At 44.3% G+C, this 22084-nt stretch overlaps 1 protein-coding gene across 2 annotated transcripts in view; it reads left to right on the top strand.

Moving 5' to 3' along the window:
• The first annotated feature begins 10888 nt into the window (after positions 1 to 10888).
• Positions 10889 to 22084, top strand: part of ITPKA (inositol-trisphosphate 3-kinase A) — a 40197-nt gene continuing 29001 nt past the window's right edge. Inside the window, exons 1-2 of one of the 2 annotated variants that reach the window (XM_054201122.1) lie at positions 10889 to 11663; positions 12058 to 12108. In XM_054201122.1, the coding sequence (XP_054057097.1) occupies positions 11160 to 11663; positions 12058 to 12108 (555 nt within the window). In that variant the 5' untranslated portion in view covers positions 10889 to 11159. The remainder of the gene's footprint in view (positions 11664 to 12057; positions 12109 to 22084) is intronic. The other variant, XM_054201123.1, reaches the window with a different exon arrangement.

Below are 22084 nucleotides of genomic sequence, written 5' to 3'. Positions count from 1 at the left end.
TTTTTTTTTTCTTTTTTTTTTTTTTCTCCTTTTCTTTTATTTTGTCAGCTAGCACCCCTGGAAATTACACAGACTTGAAGCCCGTATGTCTTCGCAGCGAGCGACCGACCAATTATTCATCCAAGTTCATATGGGGCCATCTGGTGGTGAAGTGTGGGCTAGGCAAGAGAGGATTACCCGAAGAGAGGTACTTGATGGCTGGAGTGTTTCAGTCCGTTTTTGACCTGAAGTCTTGTATCTCAAGACTCTCATGCCTGTTCTTTCTCTCCGTCTGCTTCTCTGATTATCTCCCTCTTTCTCTGGAATAAGAAGTCAGTTTCAACTTGGTCACTAGTGGTTTTCTTGTACCAGTAGTTTGTTCATCAGTTTGCCACAAGCCCTTGTCCCTAACTTGCTAAGATGTAAGGACTGTCCAGCTTCCGACACTGGGGATTACCTTGTGCTGCTCTAGCAAGAACTTCTTGTTTCTGTGTTGCATGGTGCAAGCCTACTATCTCTACCTCTTTTTTTTGTTTGGTTTTGGTTTTGGATTTGGTTTTGGTTTTGTTTTTTGGCCTGCAACTCAGCAGGAAAATTTGGTATTATGGATTTGATTTATCAGCACCCTCATTAAGTTCAAACTGAACTTTATGGTTCAATGTTATATAAAAATGAATTATGAAGACAGCTAATTTTCAGTTGCCTACATTTGAAAAGTTATTTTGTGTGCTTTGATTCATCTCTGTCATTACTTCAGGCAGACATTTATCTATTCACCCTCTTTGAATATCTCTTTATGAGTTTGATCTTCATATGACAATCTGAAAAACAGGGTGTTGTGTATGATGTGTATGATTATGTATGAACACCTAACCTGCCATTGGCCATTTTCTGAGTAAAGTGGAGCTCAATACCGCTACTATTAATCTCAGCCAAAATTCTGCTGATGTATTTACACAATGAAATCTGAAGACAACATTGTTTTCCAGAAATCCAAATGTGCGTGTATCAAAGGGAAATGATTTTCATGAAAATGACCAAAAACTGCCTGTGAGGGAAATGCATTTCTTAAAATGAAAATGAAATTCTGGCAAACAAACTTCTAGACACTTCATATCAGCCTCCTTGTATCATCTCAACCCAGTGTTTCCATTTCTGAAGGTGTTTCTGTCCTCACGAGGCAATTTCTCAAACTCTTTGGCAAGTACTTTGATACCATTATAAGAGAAATAGGATTATTCCTCCAACTGATACACAGAAAAAACCCACAAAGGTGTTAGGTTCTAGTTAGTAAACATCTTAACTAATGAACATTCACCCTTGCCAACTTAAAAAAAAAAAACCCAACACAAAAAAAAACAAAAAACCAACATAAAACCACAAGCTAAAACCAAAGAGTGTTTCTTCAAGTTGATAACGACCCCACTAGGGAAATAAAGATCTTCTCCTTGCAATTTCAAAGAGGATGTGGTTCTCTGTTTCCTGTATGGTCATCATGCAGCCTTGCAAAACTGTACTTACCTAAGGCAATAATGTATTGGATGCATGAGTAAAATACCCTTGCCATTTTTTCATTGTTTTGCTGTATTTTTTCCACGATGCTAAAGACCATGTTAATAGTTTTTTATGCCAGTAAAAGCAGGGAGTATTTTTTCCCTTAGTACTTTTGCATGGGCTATTTTGTTTATCACCATTTATTAGGACAAATTGTGCAACTAGTGCCATCAAAAAAAAACCTGGGAAAGCATCACAAGTTCAGGAGGTTGGAGGAATGCTTGATTGCTGAGCCAGGATCAGAAGAATTCACTGAAAGATTGACCACCCCTGGCTCATAATATAGTAATGTAGTTCCTTACAAGGAATAATGGATGGTTTAATCCTGTCTTGCTTTCAGTGTCTTTTTCCAGCATCTGCTGTCTTGGAAAGAGAAACAAAGACGGAAACCCAATCTAATGATCTGCAATCCCAGTTTAGTTACTGAAGGGAACTCTTTGTGCTCTTAGCAATGGCAGAAACACCAAAGACACGTGCCAGATATTAAGTCAGCACATGGATATGGCAGCATTAAGTTTTGCAGCACAGTTTCTGTGTAGTTTGTTCATGTACAGAATTGAAGAAACACATCAGAACAATGGCACAGGAAATCTCAGAATTTATCCACTAGGCTGAAGAAGAAGACAGAGCATTTTATATTCTGATTTGAAAAAAATAACAAATCCAAAAGACAGATCCATGGCTCTAGGGAAAGTAGACCTTCTCATGGTTCCCATTATTGATATATTTCAGCATAAATTGAGAGTCAATATTTCTTTAATGCAAAAAATCAGAAATTGTTTTCCATCGAGCCAGTTACTTGCTTTACTTTCAAAACAATATGAAGAAAGAAAAGGTAATTAAAACTATGTACACATTACCACAGAAGAAGCTTGGAAGAACCAGACCTTAAGCATTTTTATAATTTTTATACTGATTTAATCTTGGAACATTTAGTGCAATAGGCTGTCCATTGTGACTGATTACACAGCGTCAACGGTTATGTCATGGGTTATGTCATACTTGCATTAGCAGCACCATTATGGTTACAGTGTTATCATTGACTGACTGTTTAAGAGTCTTACCAGACTCTTTTCAGAAGCATTACTAGTAGCAGTAGTCTTGGGGACTTCTAGACCACCACAGAATATGGGTTCTCTATTCTGAAGACAGAACCACGAACGTAACTCAGTGCAAACATTAAGCTTTGTTTTCGTTTTAAACACTGCTTTGGTACGGACAGCCTTACAATGACTGGCACTACCCAATCAAGCTATCCATAGCCTGTACGGAAAACCCCACAGTTAAACTTGACAGGCGGAAGGGGCCGTTTTGGGAGAGGAGGGTTTCCCCGGCGCGGTGGCCGGACCCGGTGCCCCGCTGAAGCTCGGAGCTGTCCGCGGTGCTGAAACACCGCCCGGCGCCACCCCCCATCCCGCCCGGCGTTCAACCCCCCGCAACCCACAGGCTGGCGGCGCGGCCACCCTGAGCCGGTGGCAGAAAGGGGTACAACGCTGTGGCAGAAGGCTTATGCCAGCGGTGAGGCTGGAAACGTTCTTCTCGTGCTGTATTTTAATTCTGCTGTTGTTCTTGGTGATTTTCATAGATCACCCTTTTTCCCTGACACTTTTATGATCGAGTGGAGGAAGTCGTTATGCAATACGTTCCTTTGCAACACTCCTCACTTAAAGAATAGGCCAGATACAGGTAGTGAAAAACCCTTTGAAGACAGAGACAATAAGTATGTACTTACATTAGTGCTAAATTTTTTCCTGTGACTTCAAGTAAAAAAAGCATTTGTAAGCACTTCTTGTGGGCAAATAAATAAAACACATGCAAATATTTAATCTTATGAAACAACAACTACAATACCAACTCTTTTCAGTGGTGCCCAATGACAGGACAAGGGGCAACAGGCACAAACTGGACCACAGGAAATTCTGTCTGAACATATGGAAAAACTTCTTTACTTTGAGGATGACAGAGCCCTGGAACAGGCTGCCCAGAGAGGTTGTGGAGTCTCCATCTCTGGAGACATTCAAAACCCGCCTGGACGCGTTCCTGTCCAACCTGCTCTAGGTGAACCTGGTTTGGCAGGGAGGTTGGACTAGACGATCTCCAGAGGTCCCTTCCAACCCCAACTATTTTGTGATTCTCTGTAATTTTGCACAAGCGCAAACTAGACACTTATGTTAAAAGAAAGCTACTTGCACCTTGCTTAGTAATTACTCTTGCTTACCTTTTCCTTAAAATACATTCATACGGCATCACTAATATCACTAGAGTGTGTCTATGATTTTTCAGGATGTATTTGATCTTTAGTGCAGCACTGGCAAATGAACTGGCAAAGCAAACTGTGTGGACAAAGAAATCTTTAATGTACTAACACGCACCCCCACACCCCCCAGCTATTCAATTGTTCAGTAAGAAGTTTTAAGAGTTTTCCAGAAATTTCCCTCTTGAAAAGGGAAATAAAAGCCTGTGACTTGGGATTTAAACTTTTGACCACATTTGCGTAGTAACATCCTTTGTTAAAAAGACTACTTCAATTCAGCTGCCATGCCAGATTAATTGCTGCAATAAATACTACTAGTGATGGTTTCTGTGGAAAACATTAGATTCTGCCTTAATCTTTGTTAAAATCTAAATTATTTATTTCAGAGTTTCAGTTTTCTCCATAATCTGGAGGGGGTTTTATAATTTATACTTTTAAATGTCTTAAAAGTGAAATAGCCTCTTGCTGAGATGTATTTTACTGTTTCTGATAGGGAAGAACCATGATTTGTTCTTTAAGTGGGCCCCTGGGTTGCAGGGTGAATAGGTGAAATGAAACTTCTAGAAATAGTCTGCCTGTATAAACAATGAGACATAACCTGCTCTTCTTTACACTATTATAAATCAGGAGTAAATCCACAGATTTTAATGTGAGCATTACTGTAAATGTAGGCAAATATGTCCCGATGTTCTGAGGGGGTTATAAATAGCAGGCCAAAAATGACAACTATGCTTACTTAAAGCGTAAACAAGTGGTTTCACTGAAGTAATTATCTTTAAATCAAATCTTCATACTGAAGTTCTCACAATCAGTTCACAGGGAACTAGGAAGAACGTGGTTTTTAGGGTGAAGTGTTACCTGTAATCATCTCAAACACATGACAGCAAAACTTCCTCTTGTTTTGTTATGGCATTTTTGTGTGGATTTTCTGCTAAAATGACAGTCGTGGAAGCTGAATCTTTTATGTAAGCTGAGAACAGGCAAAACACAAGCAAAATACATAAGAGTATCTCAGATGCTATTCTACTAAGCTGCAGGCACTTTGAGGAGGGAGCACACAATTCACATGTCAAACTAAGAACCTGCAGCCAGTGATGCTGCTACCATTTATTCACCTGGCTGCTCCTTTCAGCACATACTTCCCATCATGGAATAGGACACCCGGGGCCCCTTCTGCTCTCCCATTTTATTCTATTGCCCGGATGGGTTGGCCCCCAGGCCAGCAGTAAGAGTGTGAGGGAGAAAGGTAGTGATGACAGGCTGAGGGGGAAGTAGGAAGGAAAGGCCTTACTCTTCCCCTTTCATAAGGAATCATAGGATCATGGAATGGTTTGTGTTGGAAGGGACCTTAAAGACCATCTTGTTCCAACGCCCCTGCAATGGGCAGGGACACCTCCCACTAGACCAGGTTGCTCAAAGCCCCATCCAGCCTGGCCTTGAACAACTCAAGGGAGAGGGCATCCACAGCTTCTCTGGGGAGCCTGTTCCAGTGCCTCACCACCCTCACAGTAAAGAATTTCTTCCTAATATCTAATCTAAATCTACCCTCTTCCAGTTGGAAGCCATTACTCCTTGTCCTATTACTACACGCCATTGTCAAAAGTCCCTCCCCATTTTTCCTGTAGCCCCCTTTAGGTACTGGAAGGGGGTCTAAGTTTTACCTGGAGCCTTCTCTTCTCCAGGCTGAACCACCCCAAGTCTCCCAGCCTGTCTTCATAGGAGAGGTGCTCCAAACCTCTGATCATCTTTGTGGCCCCCCTCCGGACCTGCTCCAACATGTCCATGTCTCTTGTCCTGAGGACTCCAGAGCTGGATGCAGTACTCCAGGTGGGGTCTCACGAGAACAGAGTAGAGGGGTAGAATCACCTCCCTCGACCTGCTGGCCACACTCCTTTTGATGCAGCCCAGGATGCAATTGGCTTTCTGGGCCGCAAGCACAGCACAAGAACAGCAACTGTCTGCAGCATGAGATGGGGCAGATGTGGGAGAAAAGTGTTTTTTCCTCCTGAGCATTTTCCAATCACTTGTGACCTCCCCTCTCTTCACCTTCAGTGTAGCTCTTAATTCCCACAGTACTTCCCTACCCTTCCCTATAGAGTAACCCTATGCTCTATATACTGGCAGATCATGGTGAGTCATTTTGGTAGCGGGGGTGCTGTGTACACTCTTTTCTTCCTTCTGGCCTTTTCCTTGTGTCTTTCCTCACTGTCATGGCTGTCTCCTTATGATCTCAAACACTTGCAACCCCTTTTCCCAAAGGGCAGTGGCATCTGGCTGTGCTTGAGGCATGTTTTCTCCCCACTTGCATGTGAGTATGTGAGGTAGCTGAATAGTTAGAGATACTTTTGTTCAGGAATATGACTTGAAAATGTAATTTTATTTCCAGCCACGAGGGGTCTTCATAGTTTATTGTGTCTTTTCTGCACGTTCATCTGATCCGTACACCAAGATCTATACAATCATGGTCACTTTCACCAATATACTACATCTCCCTCATAGCTGAGGATCTGCTCAAATCCCAGTATCCCCTGCTAAGTCATCTTTCATATCCTTGGAATCTGCATCCAACTTTATTCCACTGCTTAAACCCAAGAGCATCTTTCCTGTGTTTACCTATCAGCTTTAGATTCCCGTTTCAGGTCATCAACTTTCTACAGACTCCGGGCTGCTCAGGGGCAAGACTACAGGGTACTAGCAGCTGAGTTGACAGCAGGGCTGGGGAGTAGAAAAAGTGATTTCTGCATATACTGATCCACAGATTCTGGGCCAGAGATCCAAGGCAGGCGAAAACTGAAGCATTGCTTGTGTCACTTCACATTTTAATAATTCAGCCACAGTACGATTTTTAAAATTGCTGCCTGAGTTATAGCTATGCTGCTTCTTAGGTAAAAAGCAGTTCCTAAATCCTTTTTCATATGGCATTCATTGAGCAGATGTTCAGAGTTTATATCCAAAGTCTCCAAGCCTTGCATAGAGGAATTTGGCAAATAACCTACAAAAATTAATCTGAAAAATAATGAACTCCCATTTATTGCAGCAATTGCTTTCATGCTGTATAACCAGGGTTTGGAGTCTCATTCTCCTCTCGCAAGCGGTAGCTGTGCACTTGGATAATTTGATCTGCTTATGTTTGTATGACAAAAAGGGGATGTGACTGTAACATGCACTAACCTGCTCACTTAATCTAGCGAGTAGCAAAGACAGAGCAACCAAAACACCCAGCTGGGGTCCCCTGCTCATTTGTAGTTGGTGACGAGCCGATGAAGCTGTCTCCCCTCACTGCCACTGCTACTCTGCCAGCTACACCAGGCCTGCCAGCTGGGCCGGCCCAGAACCTACTCTGCTCCCACCTCCTCCGTGCAGAGAAGCATCATCTCTCCGCAGGGTTGCTCCTGACTGACACCACTCCTGAAGGGAACTCGAACCACCCGACGCTTTTCTTTGTACTTTCCCGGTGGAGCTGCGATCTTCATTTCGGCCACTGGGGGGAACCTTAGACTTTATGATGAAAGGCCTGGGGGCGAGGTGGGATCTCCCCGTAGACTCGGCCAGCGTTCAGGCCCATGTGGCTTTCAAGTCCTGAAAAAGGGCCTTCCTATATAAAAACGTACCCATCTCTTTTCCTCCTCCCATTATAATAACTACTTATTAACGTTATCTTGCTTGTATCTGTTGCATTGAAGACAGACATGTGAATCACAACTCTGAATTACTTTTTCAGGTCTTCTTAGGTCATGCTCAGTTGGAATTGAAGGACACGGCGTTTCTCAGCTGTCACGCTCCAAGCCCTCTGAGAAGTCTCATGTGGGCAATGAAGTATTTTGCGTGTGCTAAGCAGGCCAAGTTAAACCCAAGCCTCCCCTCTAGACCATACTTAAACTGTTGTCTACGTGAAATCTTTCATGTCTGTAGAAGTGTCCATTGCATCCTCTTTGTCTTTGTATTGTCAAGGCTTAGACACCCTATGGGAATGCAAACTGAAAAGAAGTAAAAACAAGCAATATGTTAATGATAACAGTGTTTAAAAAGGGATGTCATGGGAATGAAATAATCTTTTTTTGCCAGTGTAAATAAAGGCAGAAAGTTCTTTTTGTAGCAGGAGTGTGTGAAATGTGAAACCTCGTCAGTGAGAAGCAATACCGATATGAATCAGAATGACTGCGATAAACAAAACTTTTTACCCCTGGAGGTGGGAACGTGACCTGGTGGTTATAGCAGCAGAGAGCAAATCTGCAGCGCCAGTTTCTGCCCCTGACTCACTGTATGTCTGTAGTCAATTCATGTACTGTCTGTACATCAGTTTACCCATCTGTGAAACAGGGACGCACATATCTGTATCTTATCAGACCCAGCTCTTGCCAAGCGTCATTAATGGATGCTGACAGCCCTTTGCTGTCAGGAATGCAGAATTTCACAAGTGGAAAGTACAAGTCATTACCACTTTGCCAGGACACGAGCAACATTCCTTTTGTTAAAACAGTGGTACACTTACAAGCAAAGGTGGTGATACCTGACGGACTGAAGAATCTCTTTATTCTCCTGGTAGTGTTGAGAGATTTCAAGTTAAATCTTACACAAAGTTCAGAGATCAGTAGCTCTCTAAAGCTGATAATGCTACAAAAGCAGTCAGCCAAACCTATCTAATCTTATCCAACCGATCGCCGCTAACTAGTATTATTAAAATGGCATTTTTCTATTTTTATACATGTGCTAATTTATTAAAATTAAATGTATTGCATGTATTTTGTTTCTATCTTCATTGGTTGAAATTAAATCCTTAAAAATTATATTTTATAACTGAACTATTAACTAATCTTAGCTCTATGTGGAATGAGTTGGTGGTCTCAGAACCGTTACTAAGGGTAAGGTTTCCAAAATAAGGAAACCTTTTAAATAAGGTTTCCTAATCATAGACCACACATAGTCCTGTAATTGCAGAATCAGCACACAGAGCAACGGCTAAAAGAGCCTGGAAATGGAACCGTCCTTCCACGTGCAGCAGGGCTCCCTGAAGGGTTCCTGTTTGGCCTGCAAAAGCTCGCACTTAAGCTCTCTCCTGTGAATAAACTCCTTTTCTATCTTGCTCGTCTACAGACGGACGCTGCCACAGCTACATAAATTAGTTAAGTGGGTCCAGCCCGTGTGTGGGGAATCTTCGATACCCGTTTAAAACCGGCCTCTGTGTTTTCTGCTGTGATCTGTAAATTTATCACAGTGAGTCTTCTTATAAGGCCATCAATTATAAAATCATGCTTTTGATTAAACTGTTATGACTTTAGGTATGTATTAGGCCTAATCAGTCTTCATAGTTTGAGATTGCCTTTCTGCACTACAAAATTTGAAGCTAATTACAAAGTTAATACATAAAATTGGTGACTCTATCTCCTTTCAGAAAGAACTTAAACCCGTTCTGGTCTACCATGAAGGAATATCCTCCCACTTTGTTTTTTTGTCAGTTGGTGGAAAGCTGCACTGCCAACCATTTTCTTCGGCACTTTACTGCTAGTGTTTTTACATAATTTGGCAGTAGCTGTCACCCCTGCCTCACTCACCACATGCACCTTGGCAGCTCCCACAGCTGCCTCTACACAAAGAACTAAATCCACCACAAGACTTGGCCGTTTAAACTGGAAATTCAGATTGTCCAAATTCCTGGCTGGGCACCACCTAATTCCAGAAAAGTATCGGAAGATGCCTGAATTTTTCCTTATGAAGTTCCCCAGCTGCCTTCCTGTCTGCTCCGGGGCATTTGCAAGCTGTGGGCTTTGTGAGTGGCACTGCAGTTGCCTGGGGAGAAGGCATGTCGTGTGGTGCCTGTTGAAACAGTTTTCCAAAGACTACCTGCAAGATCGGGCTGTAAAACAGTCAACTGCAACCGAATAATCCGAATGAAACAAGGCGGGTTGCCAAATTATTTATAGTATCACAGGACCAAGAAGTCCTGGCCGTGGCCTGGGCTGCGCTGCATTTACATGTTGAGGGAGCACAGCCCCTTTTGCAAGGAGCTCGCAGCCCAAGTACCAGGCAACAGACAACAGATGGCGAGAGACAGATGGGAGAGTACAAGGAAACAATGAGATAAATGAGCAAAAAACTAAGTTGAAGACTTTAGCATTTGGTTCCAAAATTCTTAATTCTACTAATCATCTCAGCTGATGTAACCCTATGGTAGGACGCCTTTCCTGTTCCAAAGGTCTTCACAGCAACAATTACAACACATGCCACAGCCCAGCATGGGTTGCATTTAAGGTAAAGAGTGGGAGTTTAGCAGGGAAGAAGTACCGGTGTGTGTGTAATTCTTGCTGAAATTCATTCAGTAAAGGGGGCTGGGGCTACCTCGGCAACCCGGGGCTTAAGGCCACCTGGGTAAGCCGGTAAAGCGCTGACCAACGGAAAATTCCGGCTTTACCGGAGGCCGGCTCTACCCTGCAGCCTCTACCACACGCAGCTGACAACGTTACAGGCGAGACGTGGGGGCCTGACCGGGGCGCGAACCTCCGGTGCTGCCAGAGGCCTGGAGCGCGGCCGGTCGGCAGCTCAGACTCGCCGCGCGGGTCACTCACGCACGGCCACCGCGGCCCCGCGGGATGGTGTCAACCTAGTCACCACACACACACACGCTCCCCCTGCCGCTCCTGCGGGGAGAGCGGAACCGTCCCCGAAGATGCTGAGGTCCCGCCATGGCAGCCCTGGCACCGGAGCCAGGCGGCGCCACCACGGGGGCCGGGGCGTGCGCCGAGGAACGTCCCGCGGGGGGGGTTCACACACGGATCCCAGACCGCCGCACGGAGGCCCTGACGGTGTCGAAACGCCGAGAGGGCGTCGGAAGTCGCCTCCCCATGGGCTAGGAAGCGGGCAGAGCGGGTCGGGCCGCGCCGCCTCTCCGGCCCCGAGGCAGCCGGGAGGCGCCCCCGCGGCTGCGCAGCCGCCGTGCCTGGGGAGCCGTTACTGGGCGGCGGGGCGCGAGGCAGCAGCCGTTGGGCGGCGCGCGCAGAGGTAAGGCGGGAGGCGCCCCGGCGGGGACACCCCGAAGGCTCCAGCCGCTCCCCGGGGGCCACCTCAGGGAAAGCGAAACCAAAAGGGCGGCGGCGAAGGGGCGGGTAGGGGCTCCCCGCGGCGCGGTTCGGCTCGGTTCGCTCCTCCCCTCAGCGCTGAGGCGGAGCGGGGCGGCGGCGGCAGGCGGGCTCGGCGCGCCCCCATGGCCCTGGTGCTGGGTCAGCGAGCACGGTAGCCGGCTCCGGCTGTCGCCCGCGGGTGAGTCAGAGCTGCCCAGAGAGGGCGGGCTGGACATGAGCCTCGCGGCGCGACTCCGAGCAGCGGCCGGAGACTGAGCCACAAAGAAGTTTCCCCGGCGGCGGCGCGGCGCTCCCCCATGCACGCCCCTGGCCGCCGGCCCTGGGGCACTGCCCGGCAGGCGCCCGGCCCCGACCCCGCCATGGAGCCCCGCGCGGGGCTGCACAGCAGCCCGGACCTCAGCCGGGGCAAGCGGCTGAGCGTAGGGGAGCTCCGCTCCCTCTTCGAGGCTCGCTGCGCCGCCGTGGCTGCCGCCGCCGCCCGGCAGCTGCCCGACCCAGCGAAGAGGGGCTGCCGGCCCCCCAACGGGGTGCTGCCGCCCGTCATCCCCCGGCTCACCGTCACCGCCGAGGAGAGCGAGGAGGCGCAGGGCAGCCCCCAGGCGCAGCCGCCGCACCCCGAGGGCGGCTGGCTGAGGACGGACAGCTCGCTACACCTGCAGTCCCGCCGCCTTTCCACCTCCTCGCTCTCCTCCACCGGCTCCTCGTCCCTCCTGGAGGACTCGGAGGACGACGTGCTGAGCGACACGGAGGGCAGGAGCCAGGGCATCGTGCACCTGGAGCACGGCGAGGACACCAACCAGGTAGGGGGAGGTGGCGGGAGAAGGGGGTTGGGGGCGGTTCGCCCGGGAGGCGCTGCCCCCTACCCGGGAGGGCGGCCGGGCGGGCCTGCTGGGTGCCCCCTGGGTGCCTCTGGGTCGCCAGGAGCACCCCTTTGGAGTGAGGTTTCCGTGACCCAACTCCACGCAAACTCTGGGAAACTCCTGCTTTTGGGCCAGCAGTAGTGCGATGCGGTATTACAGGTTGCTGTGCCTGTTGGGAAAACCCTGCTGCACGTTGGCTCTTATAAAACCTGGCCAGGTGTGCGCTGTTTCCTTTGTGCTGTGAAACTCTGCTTAATGTCCCAATAATATGGGGGGGCGTTGCTTGATCATAAGTAGATTGTTTTTTTGTTTTTTTTTTCTTTTTTTTTTCCAGTCTTCTATATCAGATCTTCAAAATAAAATTTTTCCAGGCATTTACCAGCAGGTATTTTTTGTCTCTTTCAATCCTAGAGTCTGTGGTTGTCAATTTTTGAGCTGCTTCTTGCTGTGAGCATGACAGGAGATGGGGAGGAGCTTGGAATGGGTAGAATGCATGCTTTTGTCCATTCTGGCAGTAACACATTCTTCTCAGTAAATCCCCTCTGTAATTTGGCAGCTTTCATCCATGAAGTGCACTTTTAAAGGCATATAGTTAGTTGCTTTTTCCTTTGGTATATATTTCCCTGACTCCTTATGATGTGCTGCTTGGGGTTTTGTAACTGAAATATGTTGCTTTAGTGAATTAGCCCTCCTACCTTTATTGAGGCTGCAGCTTAAATTGTTGTTCTAATGCCAGCTCATTGGTACTGAATTGTTTTCTAGCAGAACATATGTTCTGAAAAAATGTATAAGCAAGAAGTAATGGAACTTGTAGGTGGTACCTCCAGCTGGACTTTTCTCATCGTAATTGTGGGTTTACTACTTTAGAGGACACATAGTACAGGAGCTAAAATGCTGTGCGCAATATTGGCTTTGTTTGCATCAACTTGTGGCCTGGTTTGGGGAAAAAAAGAAAAAGGTTTGTACTTTATCATATTGCGTATCAAGAAACCGATAATAATACTACTGAATTTGTACTTTTGATCCTTACTGAATCCGGTGTGTGTGGGAAGCCATTACTAATGTATTGCTGTTTGGCTTTCTTTTCTGAAATACATGATATGCTAGTGGGGTTTTTGTGTAAGTAGCAGAAGAATAGACATTAAAGGTGGAAAAAGGCTATAGGCTCATTTGACTCAATATCCCTGCTATTGCAGTGGGCTGTATGCGTGTTAAATAGGGAACAGTAATTTAGTGGTAACACTTTAGCAATAAAGAGAACTCAGAGATGGCATCATGACATCTGGTTAACTTGTCTGTGAATATAGGCTGAAGCAAAACCTATTCTTCAGGCAACAAGCCATGCTGCCTTTAAGGTTCTGATTCTGTACCTCTGAAGTCATTGGTATTGTATGTAATATTGAGTCTTAAATCATTCATTAGAACTGTATGCTTTAGGTACATGCATGTAACTAAAACATACAGCATAAGTGGATGGTGAGTGGTATTTCTTTCTTTTAAATTATATGAAGTTTCTAGGCATTGCAAAATTGGAAAAGGCTTTAGTCACCTTTTAATGACAAGAAGAAAAGTTTAAAAGTAAAGAAGGTGGTCTTTAACAATGATTTATAGACAAACTAAAAATAGCTGTATTATAAGTACTTTAAACTCTGAGAGACTGTCCTATTCATTTAGGTGTGGGGGAAGTTGAGAACTTCAAAAGTGTTACGAGAATTCAGTTTTTGAAAAAAGTTTATGCAGGTTTCCCAAGTCCAGTGCGACTGCAGGATTTTTTAATGTCTCGTTGGTAAGGTGACTCAACTAGTAAAATACTTCATGTTTTTAATGGCCGAGTTACTCTTCCATAACTGTGGTGTAGGGGAAGATGGGGCAAACTGCCCACCAAGAGCCTGCCTTCTGACTGATATTCTCTACCATGTTATCACTTCTGTGGCAGGCTGGCAAACCAGAGCTGGGACTGGTACCTAGGACTCTAAAACAGCAGAACTAAGTATCACCAGCTTTATGACACTGCCTAATAAATTAAATGGACAAAATCTTTTATTTGCTTACTGCATGCTCATGTAGTTCATCCCTGCTTTCCTTGCTGCATTACCCACCAAAAGCTTGAATCCCGGGAATCTGCTTTTTCCCTGTGGTCAGGCATGCTGCCCTTCATCTCAGGTGGCTGCACTGTGTGCGTGCTGATACCTGGAGGTGACCAGGATAGGTTTGCTCTTGTGTTTGATGTCTTTTGATAGTGGACAATGCTGTGATATTAGCAATCCCTGCGCTCGGCTGTCCAGTCTTTACAGACACTGTTTCTTTAGTGAAGCAGTGAGCACGTAGCATGGTGAAGTAGAAGCCTCTGTTTTGAACCTCTGTGGGTTCAACTTTACAGGATATGTTCTTTCTACTAATTAATCTTAGGGCAGGCTTTGGGTTCAAGGCAAGCACATGCATGTGAAAATAACTAGAAATTTTAGGATAATCTGAGGAATGGTTTTATATTTTGAGGATTCTATTTAGAGGTAAATTGGCACATGTTGTACGTATGTATTGTTTTTAGTGTATGTATTTTAATAGATGAAGGCTCATTCTCAGAGTGGAACACAAAGGATAGAGACTTTTCTGAAGGAAACTCAATCAGAGGTGGGCCAAACTTGGTGTTCCCTGATTCATGGGAAATTGTGACATTTTGAAATTTTGCTTGTATTGGAATTTCCTTAGACTTTTCTTTGGAAATGTTAGAAATTAATTTGGAGCCTGGCGCCTTATGACTAAGCTCAGACCAGTGCTCAGAGGACTGCTGATCTGTCAAGCCTACCAGACTCCCCAGTGCCTAGCAGGGACCTTGGAAACTTGCCCAGGTCTTCAACTGCAGGAGCAGAAGTTCTGATAATGTTCCTGTTATCAGGGCTTCAAGGCTTCCATCTGCAGACCCAGGAACTTGAGACCTTAGCTGAAGAAGGCCCTCTCAGCTGAAGGCCTCTACTGTTGACCTGGCAATCAAGACTCAGCTGTGTCTTTGAAATTGTGTGAGCTCTCAAGCTATCTGTGCAGGCCTGTGTGAGAGACAGGAAACTCTGGAACCCTTCTTCTGTGTACAGGGCTTGCCACCCTGGAGTTATCAGGCCTTAAATCCTGGGATTATAAACCTGGGAGGCTTGGAGGATGGTTCTCCCTGGCAGCTCATGAGGCAAACAGAGAGTTCTCCAAGAGGATGAATGATTCAGTTAAATGTTTCACAGAGCATTCTGGGTTGGAATAATTGGCACATCACGACAGCATTAAATTTTAAATTCTTATTGAGCACAGTATGTGGGCATGTCCCTGGAGCCTTAGGGCCCCAGCTGGGCGGAGTGAATACCTTGGGATTGGTGACTGATTGCAGTACAGTTCCAGCCTGGCTCAGCAGGGACAAAACGCTGTTTGCGTTTAGGTGGGCCCACCTTTGAGAGAAGCTCAGTGGGTAGGTGTTCCAGTTCCTCAGCACAAGTTCTGCATTTCATTTTGCAGTAATTAACAGAGGCTTTGGGAACTGGACTGCCCTGGCTTTCCTGGAGGAAGACCCCTCCAGCAATGAAGAGCTGGAAGCATGAGAGAAGCCTCTGCTGCTGTCCTGTTAGCTGAGCTTGTGGTTCTGTGAAAACGAATTGCACATAGCTGTGTTAATGTAATTTGCATAACGCCATAGCTGGAGCTTCACAAATCTTGGCAGGTAACTTAATCAAAAAATAATGGTTATTTTTTAAATAGCCAATTGACAGAACAGATTTTACCCTATGACAAGAGTTAACATTCCTGCCTTCCCTTGCATTTAAATGGGAAGCGTGCTTTTCTACTCTTGCTTCGTGCCATCTGGAAAGTGTATATACACAGTTGAATCTTGCAGTGAAAGCACCAGTGGTCCATTTATAGTAATGGAGAGAGTGCAAGAGTTATATATTTTTGTCTTCATTCTGTGACTGAGCAATTTTAAGAAATACGTAAATCTGGTTAGCACCTTCTTTGTTGGGACAGAGATTTTAAGAAGTGGTTTTCACAGAGAATAAACACCATGATAACGTACAGCAGCCTCTTGTCCTCTTTATAGGAGAACGTTATTTACTAGGTGGAAACATGCCAAATAAATCTACTCGTTCTCATAACTGTGACCCGTCATTCCAAATTCCTAGGTCTGTAACCATGAGAACAGCTGACAGCTTGCTAGAAAAAAAACAGTTCAGTTCTTGCTTGCAATGGTACCAGTCCAGAAACTTTGGGGGATAGCTGTTAGTGAAGCTTATTTGGTTTCACTGATCTTCTCACCATTATTTTTTATAATACCAAGCACCTTAAAATGGACAAACATATAGAGAGTCACACACACTTGAAAAATACAGACCGAAAGTTTCAGCTGCTTCAGCTCAGGGGTGGGTTACATAAGCTAATGCAGTAGAATAGAATTGTTATTTTTAAATGAAGAATGGGAACGAAGGGATGACATAAGTAAGACTGTTAATGGGTTTTTAGCCTACTTTCCAAAGGAAAGAAAGCTTGTGTAATCACTCTATCAATTCCATTTTAACAACTTTAGTAGATTTCAGCCAAATTTGGCAGTAGGATAGACATCTCAAAGTTTCTTCAAGAAAGAGTTCTTTAAAGTTCCACAAAGATCAGCATCTGAGTGGAGGAGAGGAAACCAAAATAAGTGCATACCTTTTGTTCTCAGGGGGAGAAGGTGCAGGATGAGTTCAACAGTTGTCTTCTGTTTTGTTTGTGAACTAGTGGATTGGCATGTGCATACTGGCTAGTTGATCAGTGCTTATGTGCTTTTCCCAGCTGCTGCAGGTAGTGCCTCTTGTCCTGAGAGTGATTAGGAGAAAGTATGGGAGGGTGAATACACTGCTGTGGGCTGGTGAGGTTAGGGAATGTGGAAGGCACTAGTTGAGGCGCAGGGGAAGAAGGTAAAGAAATTGTGGGGATATGTAGAAATCTGATACTTTTTTTTTTGGCACAAGCTTAGAGAGGACAAGCTGTAGTTACTCTGATAAGAGTGGAGGACAGTAGATACCAGTCAGCTAGAAACCAGGCTTCATTAGTTTGCTGCTCGTGGAACAACTACTTCTAATGGAATACATTTCATAGTTCAAAAAAAAATAAAATGCTAATTTCTAATGTCAGTCCTGAATACTGAAATCTTTTTGAACATACATGTACTGTATGCTGAACAAATATGAAGTGAACAGCAGCAGACTACTTGCCACATTTCCACGTTGCACAGTTATTGGGACAAAACTCTGAATTGGGAGCCTTCTTTCAGTTTGAGGATGGTTTCTTCTCCCCTGTACGCTCGAATGGTGGAGTATATTGAAACATCAGAAGTATCAGTTCTTGAGGTCACTGTTTATTAGTAATGTAGGACTCTTGTCTGGTAGGAAATGAGTTAGCTCTTACCAAATTAGTTGAGAGAGAGGCAATTAAATGTCCTATCAGTTAAGAGTTTCTGATCCTGGATATATCTGAAATGGTGACTTACAGATTACAAGATTCTTTCTTGAATGAATTTCCCTCTGATAGTTTTCACTTTTCATGTGTTAAAGGATATATTGTTGCTAGGGTGTACAGTTTAAATTGGAAGAGCTCTGTTATATATTTTTTTTTTTCCCTTACAGACCTGTTGGATTAGGTATGTTACAGAAGTTTCTCTGTATGCATGTTTCTACAGTTCAAACCTCCTTGTAATGCTTATTACATCTGGAAAGAGGGAAAGAAAGTAACAGTGACTCCTCATCATTGGGTGGTGCATTCATATTTAAAGAGGGCATACCTAAACAGATTTTTTTTCTCAGGCTATCATCGATTCAACAGAGTTAAAGATTTATTTGTGAAAACCCGTGCTAGTCTGAAAAGGAATAAGGGTAGTGGCTGGAGCAATAGTTTAGAATTTTATGTGTCTATGTATATTTTTGGGTTCTGACACTCTTATTCTATTAGGCTGGTTTGATGAGGGTGAGCAGGTTTTTTTAATTGAACATAGACAAAAATAACCTCTCGGCCTACGTATAAGGTTTATTATAAATGGAATGTGTTAAAGTGAATCAGATTGATTAAATGCTCACAATGTGATGGAATTTAATACAGCTAATATATCTGGAAGCTTAGAATGCACATTTTATTTACGTGGTAGATAGCTGTTTTGTTTAGCAGTGACGGAGAGAAGAACTAAGGATCATCGTACAGCATTTTGTGGTGATTATCTATAAAATGTGATGTCAGAAAAGTAATATTATCCTCACACATCTGGAAGGAAAAAGTGATCTTATGTATAGCACCAGTAGATTCGCTGTCTGTCTCTCTTCTGCCTTCTCTGTCAGTGTAGTTTTTGCAGAAAAAGGGGGCTGAGGCAGAAAGAATTGGCTTGTCAGTCCATGATAATTTGGATCTTGTGTAGCGTAGATTTAGATTGCATTTTTAAGTGCTCTTCTCATCTTTCTCTACCAACAGAGCTTCCTCTATAAAGCTCACAAGTTGGGCAAGATGGCATTGTCTGTCCATAGCATAGCATTACCTTGGGGGGAAAAAAAAACATTAAAAAAAGAAAAAGTGGTGAGGGCGGGCGGAGAAGAAGCAAGTGTTAGTCTCCATCAGCTTATTCTGAGCAAAACCATAGGGAAGGGGGAGAGGCTACCTGTTCATCCAGTGTCAGACTAGCAAACACATTGGTGTATTGTTTCCAGTGTTTAACTGATCCATTCCTGTCAGTAATGGAGAATGCTTTCTGGGATAACATAGCCAGCAGCAGTTGGGTGGGTTTTGTTGAGCTTCCCACAGGGGCGGAAATTTTCCATTCCAAAATGTGGAAGAGTGAGACTGATGCTATAGAAACCTACCCTGAACTCATCAGGCGTGGCTACTATTGCCTGTTAACAAACCTTCTATTCCTTGGCAAGCTCAGAAAGAAGTTAGCCAAAGACCAGTTGGCAGCTCATTTGAAGCAGTATCATAGATCTGGCACGATTCAGATTTAGAGCTTAGGACAGAATCTCCAAGCCAGTTGGTGACTATAGCAAGCATGACACAGACGTTGCTTTGTGGGAGCTTGGCATTCACCCAGAATCCAGGAACACTCCTTATCTGCAGGATGAAATATCCAAGTAAGGTGGCGCAGTGAATGCAAACTCTTTAAACTGTTTACCCCAGACCACCGATATCACCTTTATTTTACTCGCATTCAACTTCAATCTGCTGTTCCTCATCAGCCTTCTGACCACATCCATACTTGAGCCACGTTGATAACAGAGGTGTGGTTACAGGTGATAAAGTATAAGTATAGATGCTTGTTATGTCTGCATATAATTGGCACTGAAATGCCTATGATTCATCAGTCCACCAAATGATTACCTGTTTAACAGGAAGCTGGGATGTCGCAGAACTGTGTGAGTAAGAAAGCTAGTGGCAACAGCACAGTTCACATTTGATGTATCAGAGGAGAGTGCGAACTCCTGTAATCTTCATACAAGTTTCATATGATAAGGGTCATATCTCTTGGTAAATTACTTTGAACACTGTATAGAAAGAGATGCCTTTGTTTTCCAGTGATGGTAGGAAACCATCATTCATTGTTGGTATAACTGATTCTGTCCCCTGGTGTCTACAACATCCTGACATAAAATGATCCAGTCTTAGCTATAGCTGCCTTCACTACTCTGAGCTGCTACAGAGAACACAGCTTTCTTTGTGTCTTAGCTTTTTTCAAGCAGCTCTGTATAGTTGAGAACACTGCAGTGATTCTTCTCAGTGATGTTCACTGTGGACAGCATGTCACTTCTGTGTTTTACTTTCTTTGCTTCCTGTTGTGGAGCGCTGAATCAAATGTAGGTTTCTACTTCTTACCTTTGAGGTGCTGGTTCTCCTTGAAGTCTGTCTGTAGTGCACACAGGGGACTGATGGAGCTCAGCTGTGAAGGGTGGTGTTGTCCATCTCACTCTTCAGACACAGGCAAGCTTGAGGAGGCTCAGCTGTGACCTAGGTTTGCTGGATACAAGAGTGCCATCTCCCACAGGGCCTCAGGAGCCTCTTCAAGTACAGCACTCCTTTCAGTGCCCTCTTTAGCACAGGCATGTTAAATGGACCAGACAGCTCTAGCTCACTCTGCAGCAAGTGCTCTGGAAAGGAAGGGAGGATAAAACACTGTTTTCACATGTCAGCGCCTTCCACTACCGGAATGCATTTAGATGCTCACCTCCTCTGCTGAAAATCTTCAAAGACCCCCTGAGCATGTGGCACAGGTAGTGGTCTTCTCTTGTGCTTTCAAATGACCACTCGTATGGGCAGACACACTGCGTACAGGAAGCTGTGCCATTCTGATGCAGGTTAGTCAAGAGTAAAACTTTGGAGATGAGGGAGGTAAGAGGGTTGTGATAGGCAAATGGGAGGGGAGTGACTGGGACTGGTTGGGAATGAGGGGAATGATTAGACAGAAGATCAAAACTTAATGGGCAGGCAGACTGTTGCTTTAAAAAACATGGAAAATACATTCTCAAAGAAACCCCCCAACCACATCAGGAGAATGTGAGGCAATTATGTTAAGAAATCATCATTCAGCCAAGCATTGAAAATATGTGAAATAAAATAACTAAAGTGACTGCAGTGTGGGCATATTAATATTCTACAGTCTTTAGTGTAGAACTCAACTAATAAGCAGCTGGTTTACGTTTCAGATCAACTCAAAGGACAAGTTCCATAGTGACTGATGCTACGTATTGCAGCACTTGTTTCTTCATAGATAGGTATACAACAAATCAGGCAGATCACAGGAAGAGAAAGACTGACTTTCTGATCTAATGCTGCTGAATGCTGATCTGGAGAACTGCTTGTGTTTCACAGCGTCCCTGGGAAAGACTAGGCAAGCTATTTATGTAGACTTTCACCATGGCTGCCAATTGTATTTTTCTCATTCTCCTATTGACCGACTTGAGAGTATGGGTCTTATTACCAGAAATGCTGAATGTTTGTAGTTGCAACTGAAGTTAATGGGAACTGTTCTACCGTATTGTATAACACTAGGTAATAGGAAAAGCAAAAATTGGCACCCGAGTTCAGGCTTTCAAAATTAGTGGATATTTCTCATATTAACCCATCTTTGCTTTGGTATTTTCCTTCTAAGATAGGAATAAAAAAAGTTTGTGTAACAGAGACTGTGAAAACAAATTCATTAAAATCTGGAAAGCACTCTACTGCTGCAGTGATGACTGTCTTAAAACTACCACACACAACTCAGTAACTATGTTTACAGTAGATTTCCAGTAAGTGAAGTATAAATGGTAAAGCCAATGAGGACAGAATTAAAAAAAAAAAAAAGCTGCTTTTTATAGGGTCAGGAATTGTTTACACTGAATGAATAGGAACTACAATATGTTATTATATAATTAAAGACTATATCATAAGGTCTACAGAAAAAGGTAAGCGTTGGCATAGAGAGGATAACTTCAGATTGCCCAGAAAACGTCAATTCTGAACATTTCTAACTTTTGAGTGCTCAATTTTGCATTTAAGATATTTTTAAAGCTCCAGTGCAAGCATAATTCTCCATCTGAACACATTCTGGTAGTGGAAGGTGCTGACATGTGAAAACAGTGTTTTATCCTCCCTTCCTTTCCAGAGCACTTGCTGCAGAGTGAGCTAGAGCTGTCTGGTCCATTTAACATGCCTGTGCTAAAGAGGGCACTGAAAGGAGTGCTGTACTTGGAGAGGCTCCTGAGGCCCTGTGGGAGATGGCACTCTTGTATCCAGCAAACCTAGGTCACAGCTGAGCCTCCTCAAGCTTGCCTGTGTCTGAAGGGTGGGAGGGACACCACCACCCTTCACAACTGAGCTCCATCAGTCCCTTGTGTGTGCTGTGCCCAGCAATCTCCACAGAAGGTAGCTTCTAAAGACTAACAAGTGTCTACTGCAAATGAACCTGAAGTTCTTACAATTTGCCACATTTGGTCAGGTTAACTTCTGCTCTTCCCGTGGCTTGCTCCTGCTTTGAAAACTGTCCTCTTGCCTAATTTCAGGCTCCTTCCTCAAAATTCAGAGTTAAAAAGCTTTTCAGAGCATTCACCAGAAATTTTGTAATGGGATCAAGATGTATCTTTTTCTAGCCTTGGAAACAGTTGAAGCTTTGCTGGAATTGTTCAGTCTGAAGCAGACAGTTATTGTGCTTCTTTAAGGTGAGCAACCTAAAGCAGTTCTCAGGAGAATGAGAGACACAGAAGCAGAAAGACTTCTTGTGCATTTGTGCTTTAGTGGCTCTACAGGAAATCTGGGGTTTGAGACCCTGATCTTCTGAAAGAGGTAGAGCTAGAGCAAGTCTTAAAAGGTGGCTTCTGTATTTTTCTCCATCACTGTATGCT

This window comes from Rissa tridactyla, chromosome 4 (assembly GCF_028500815.1).
Source record: "Rissa tridactyla isolate bRisTri1 chromosome 4, bRisTri1.patW.cur.20221130, whole genome shotgun sequence".
Classification (NCBI taxonomy): Eukaryota; Metazoa; Chordata; class Aves; order Charadriiformes; family Laridae; genus Rissa; species Rissa tridactyla.
This window is presented reverse-complemented; position numbering and strand designations above follow the sequence as displayed.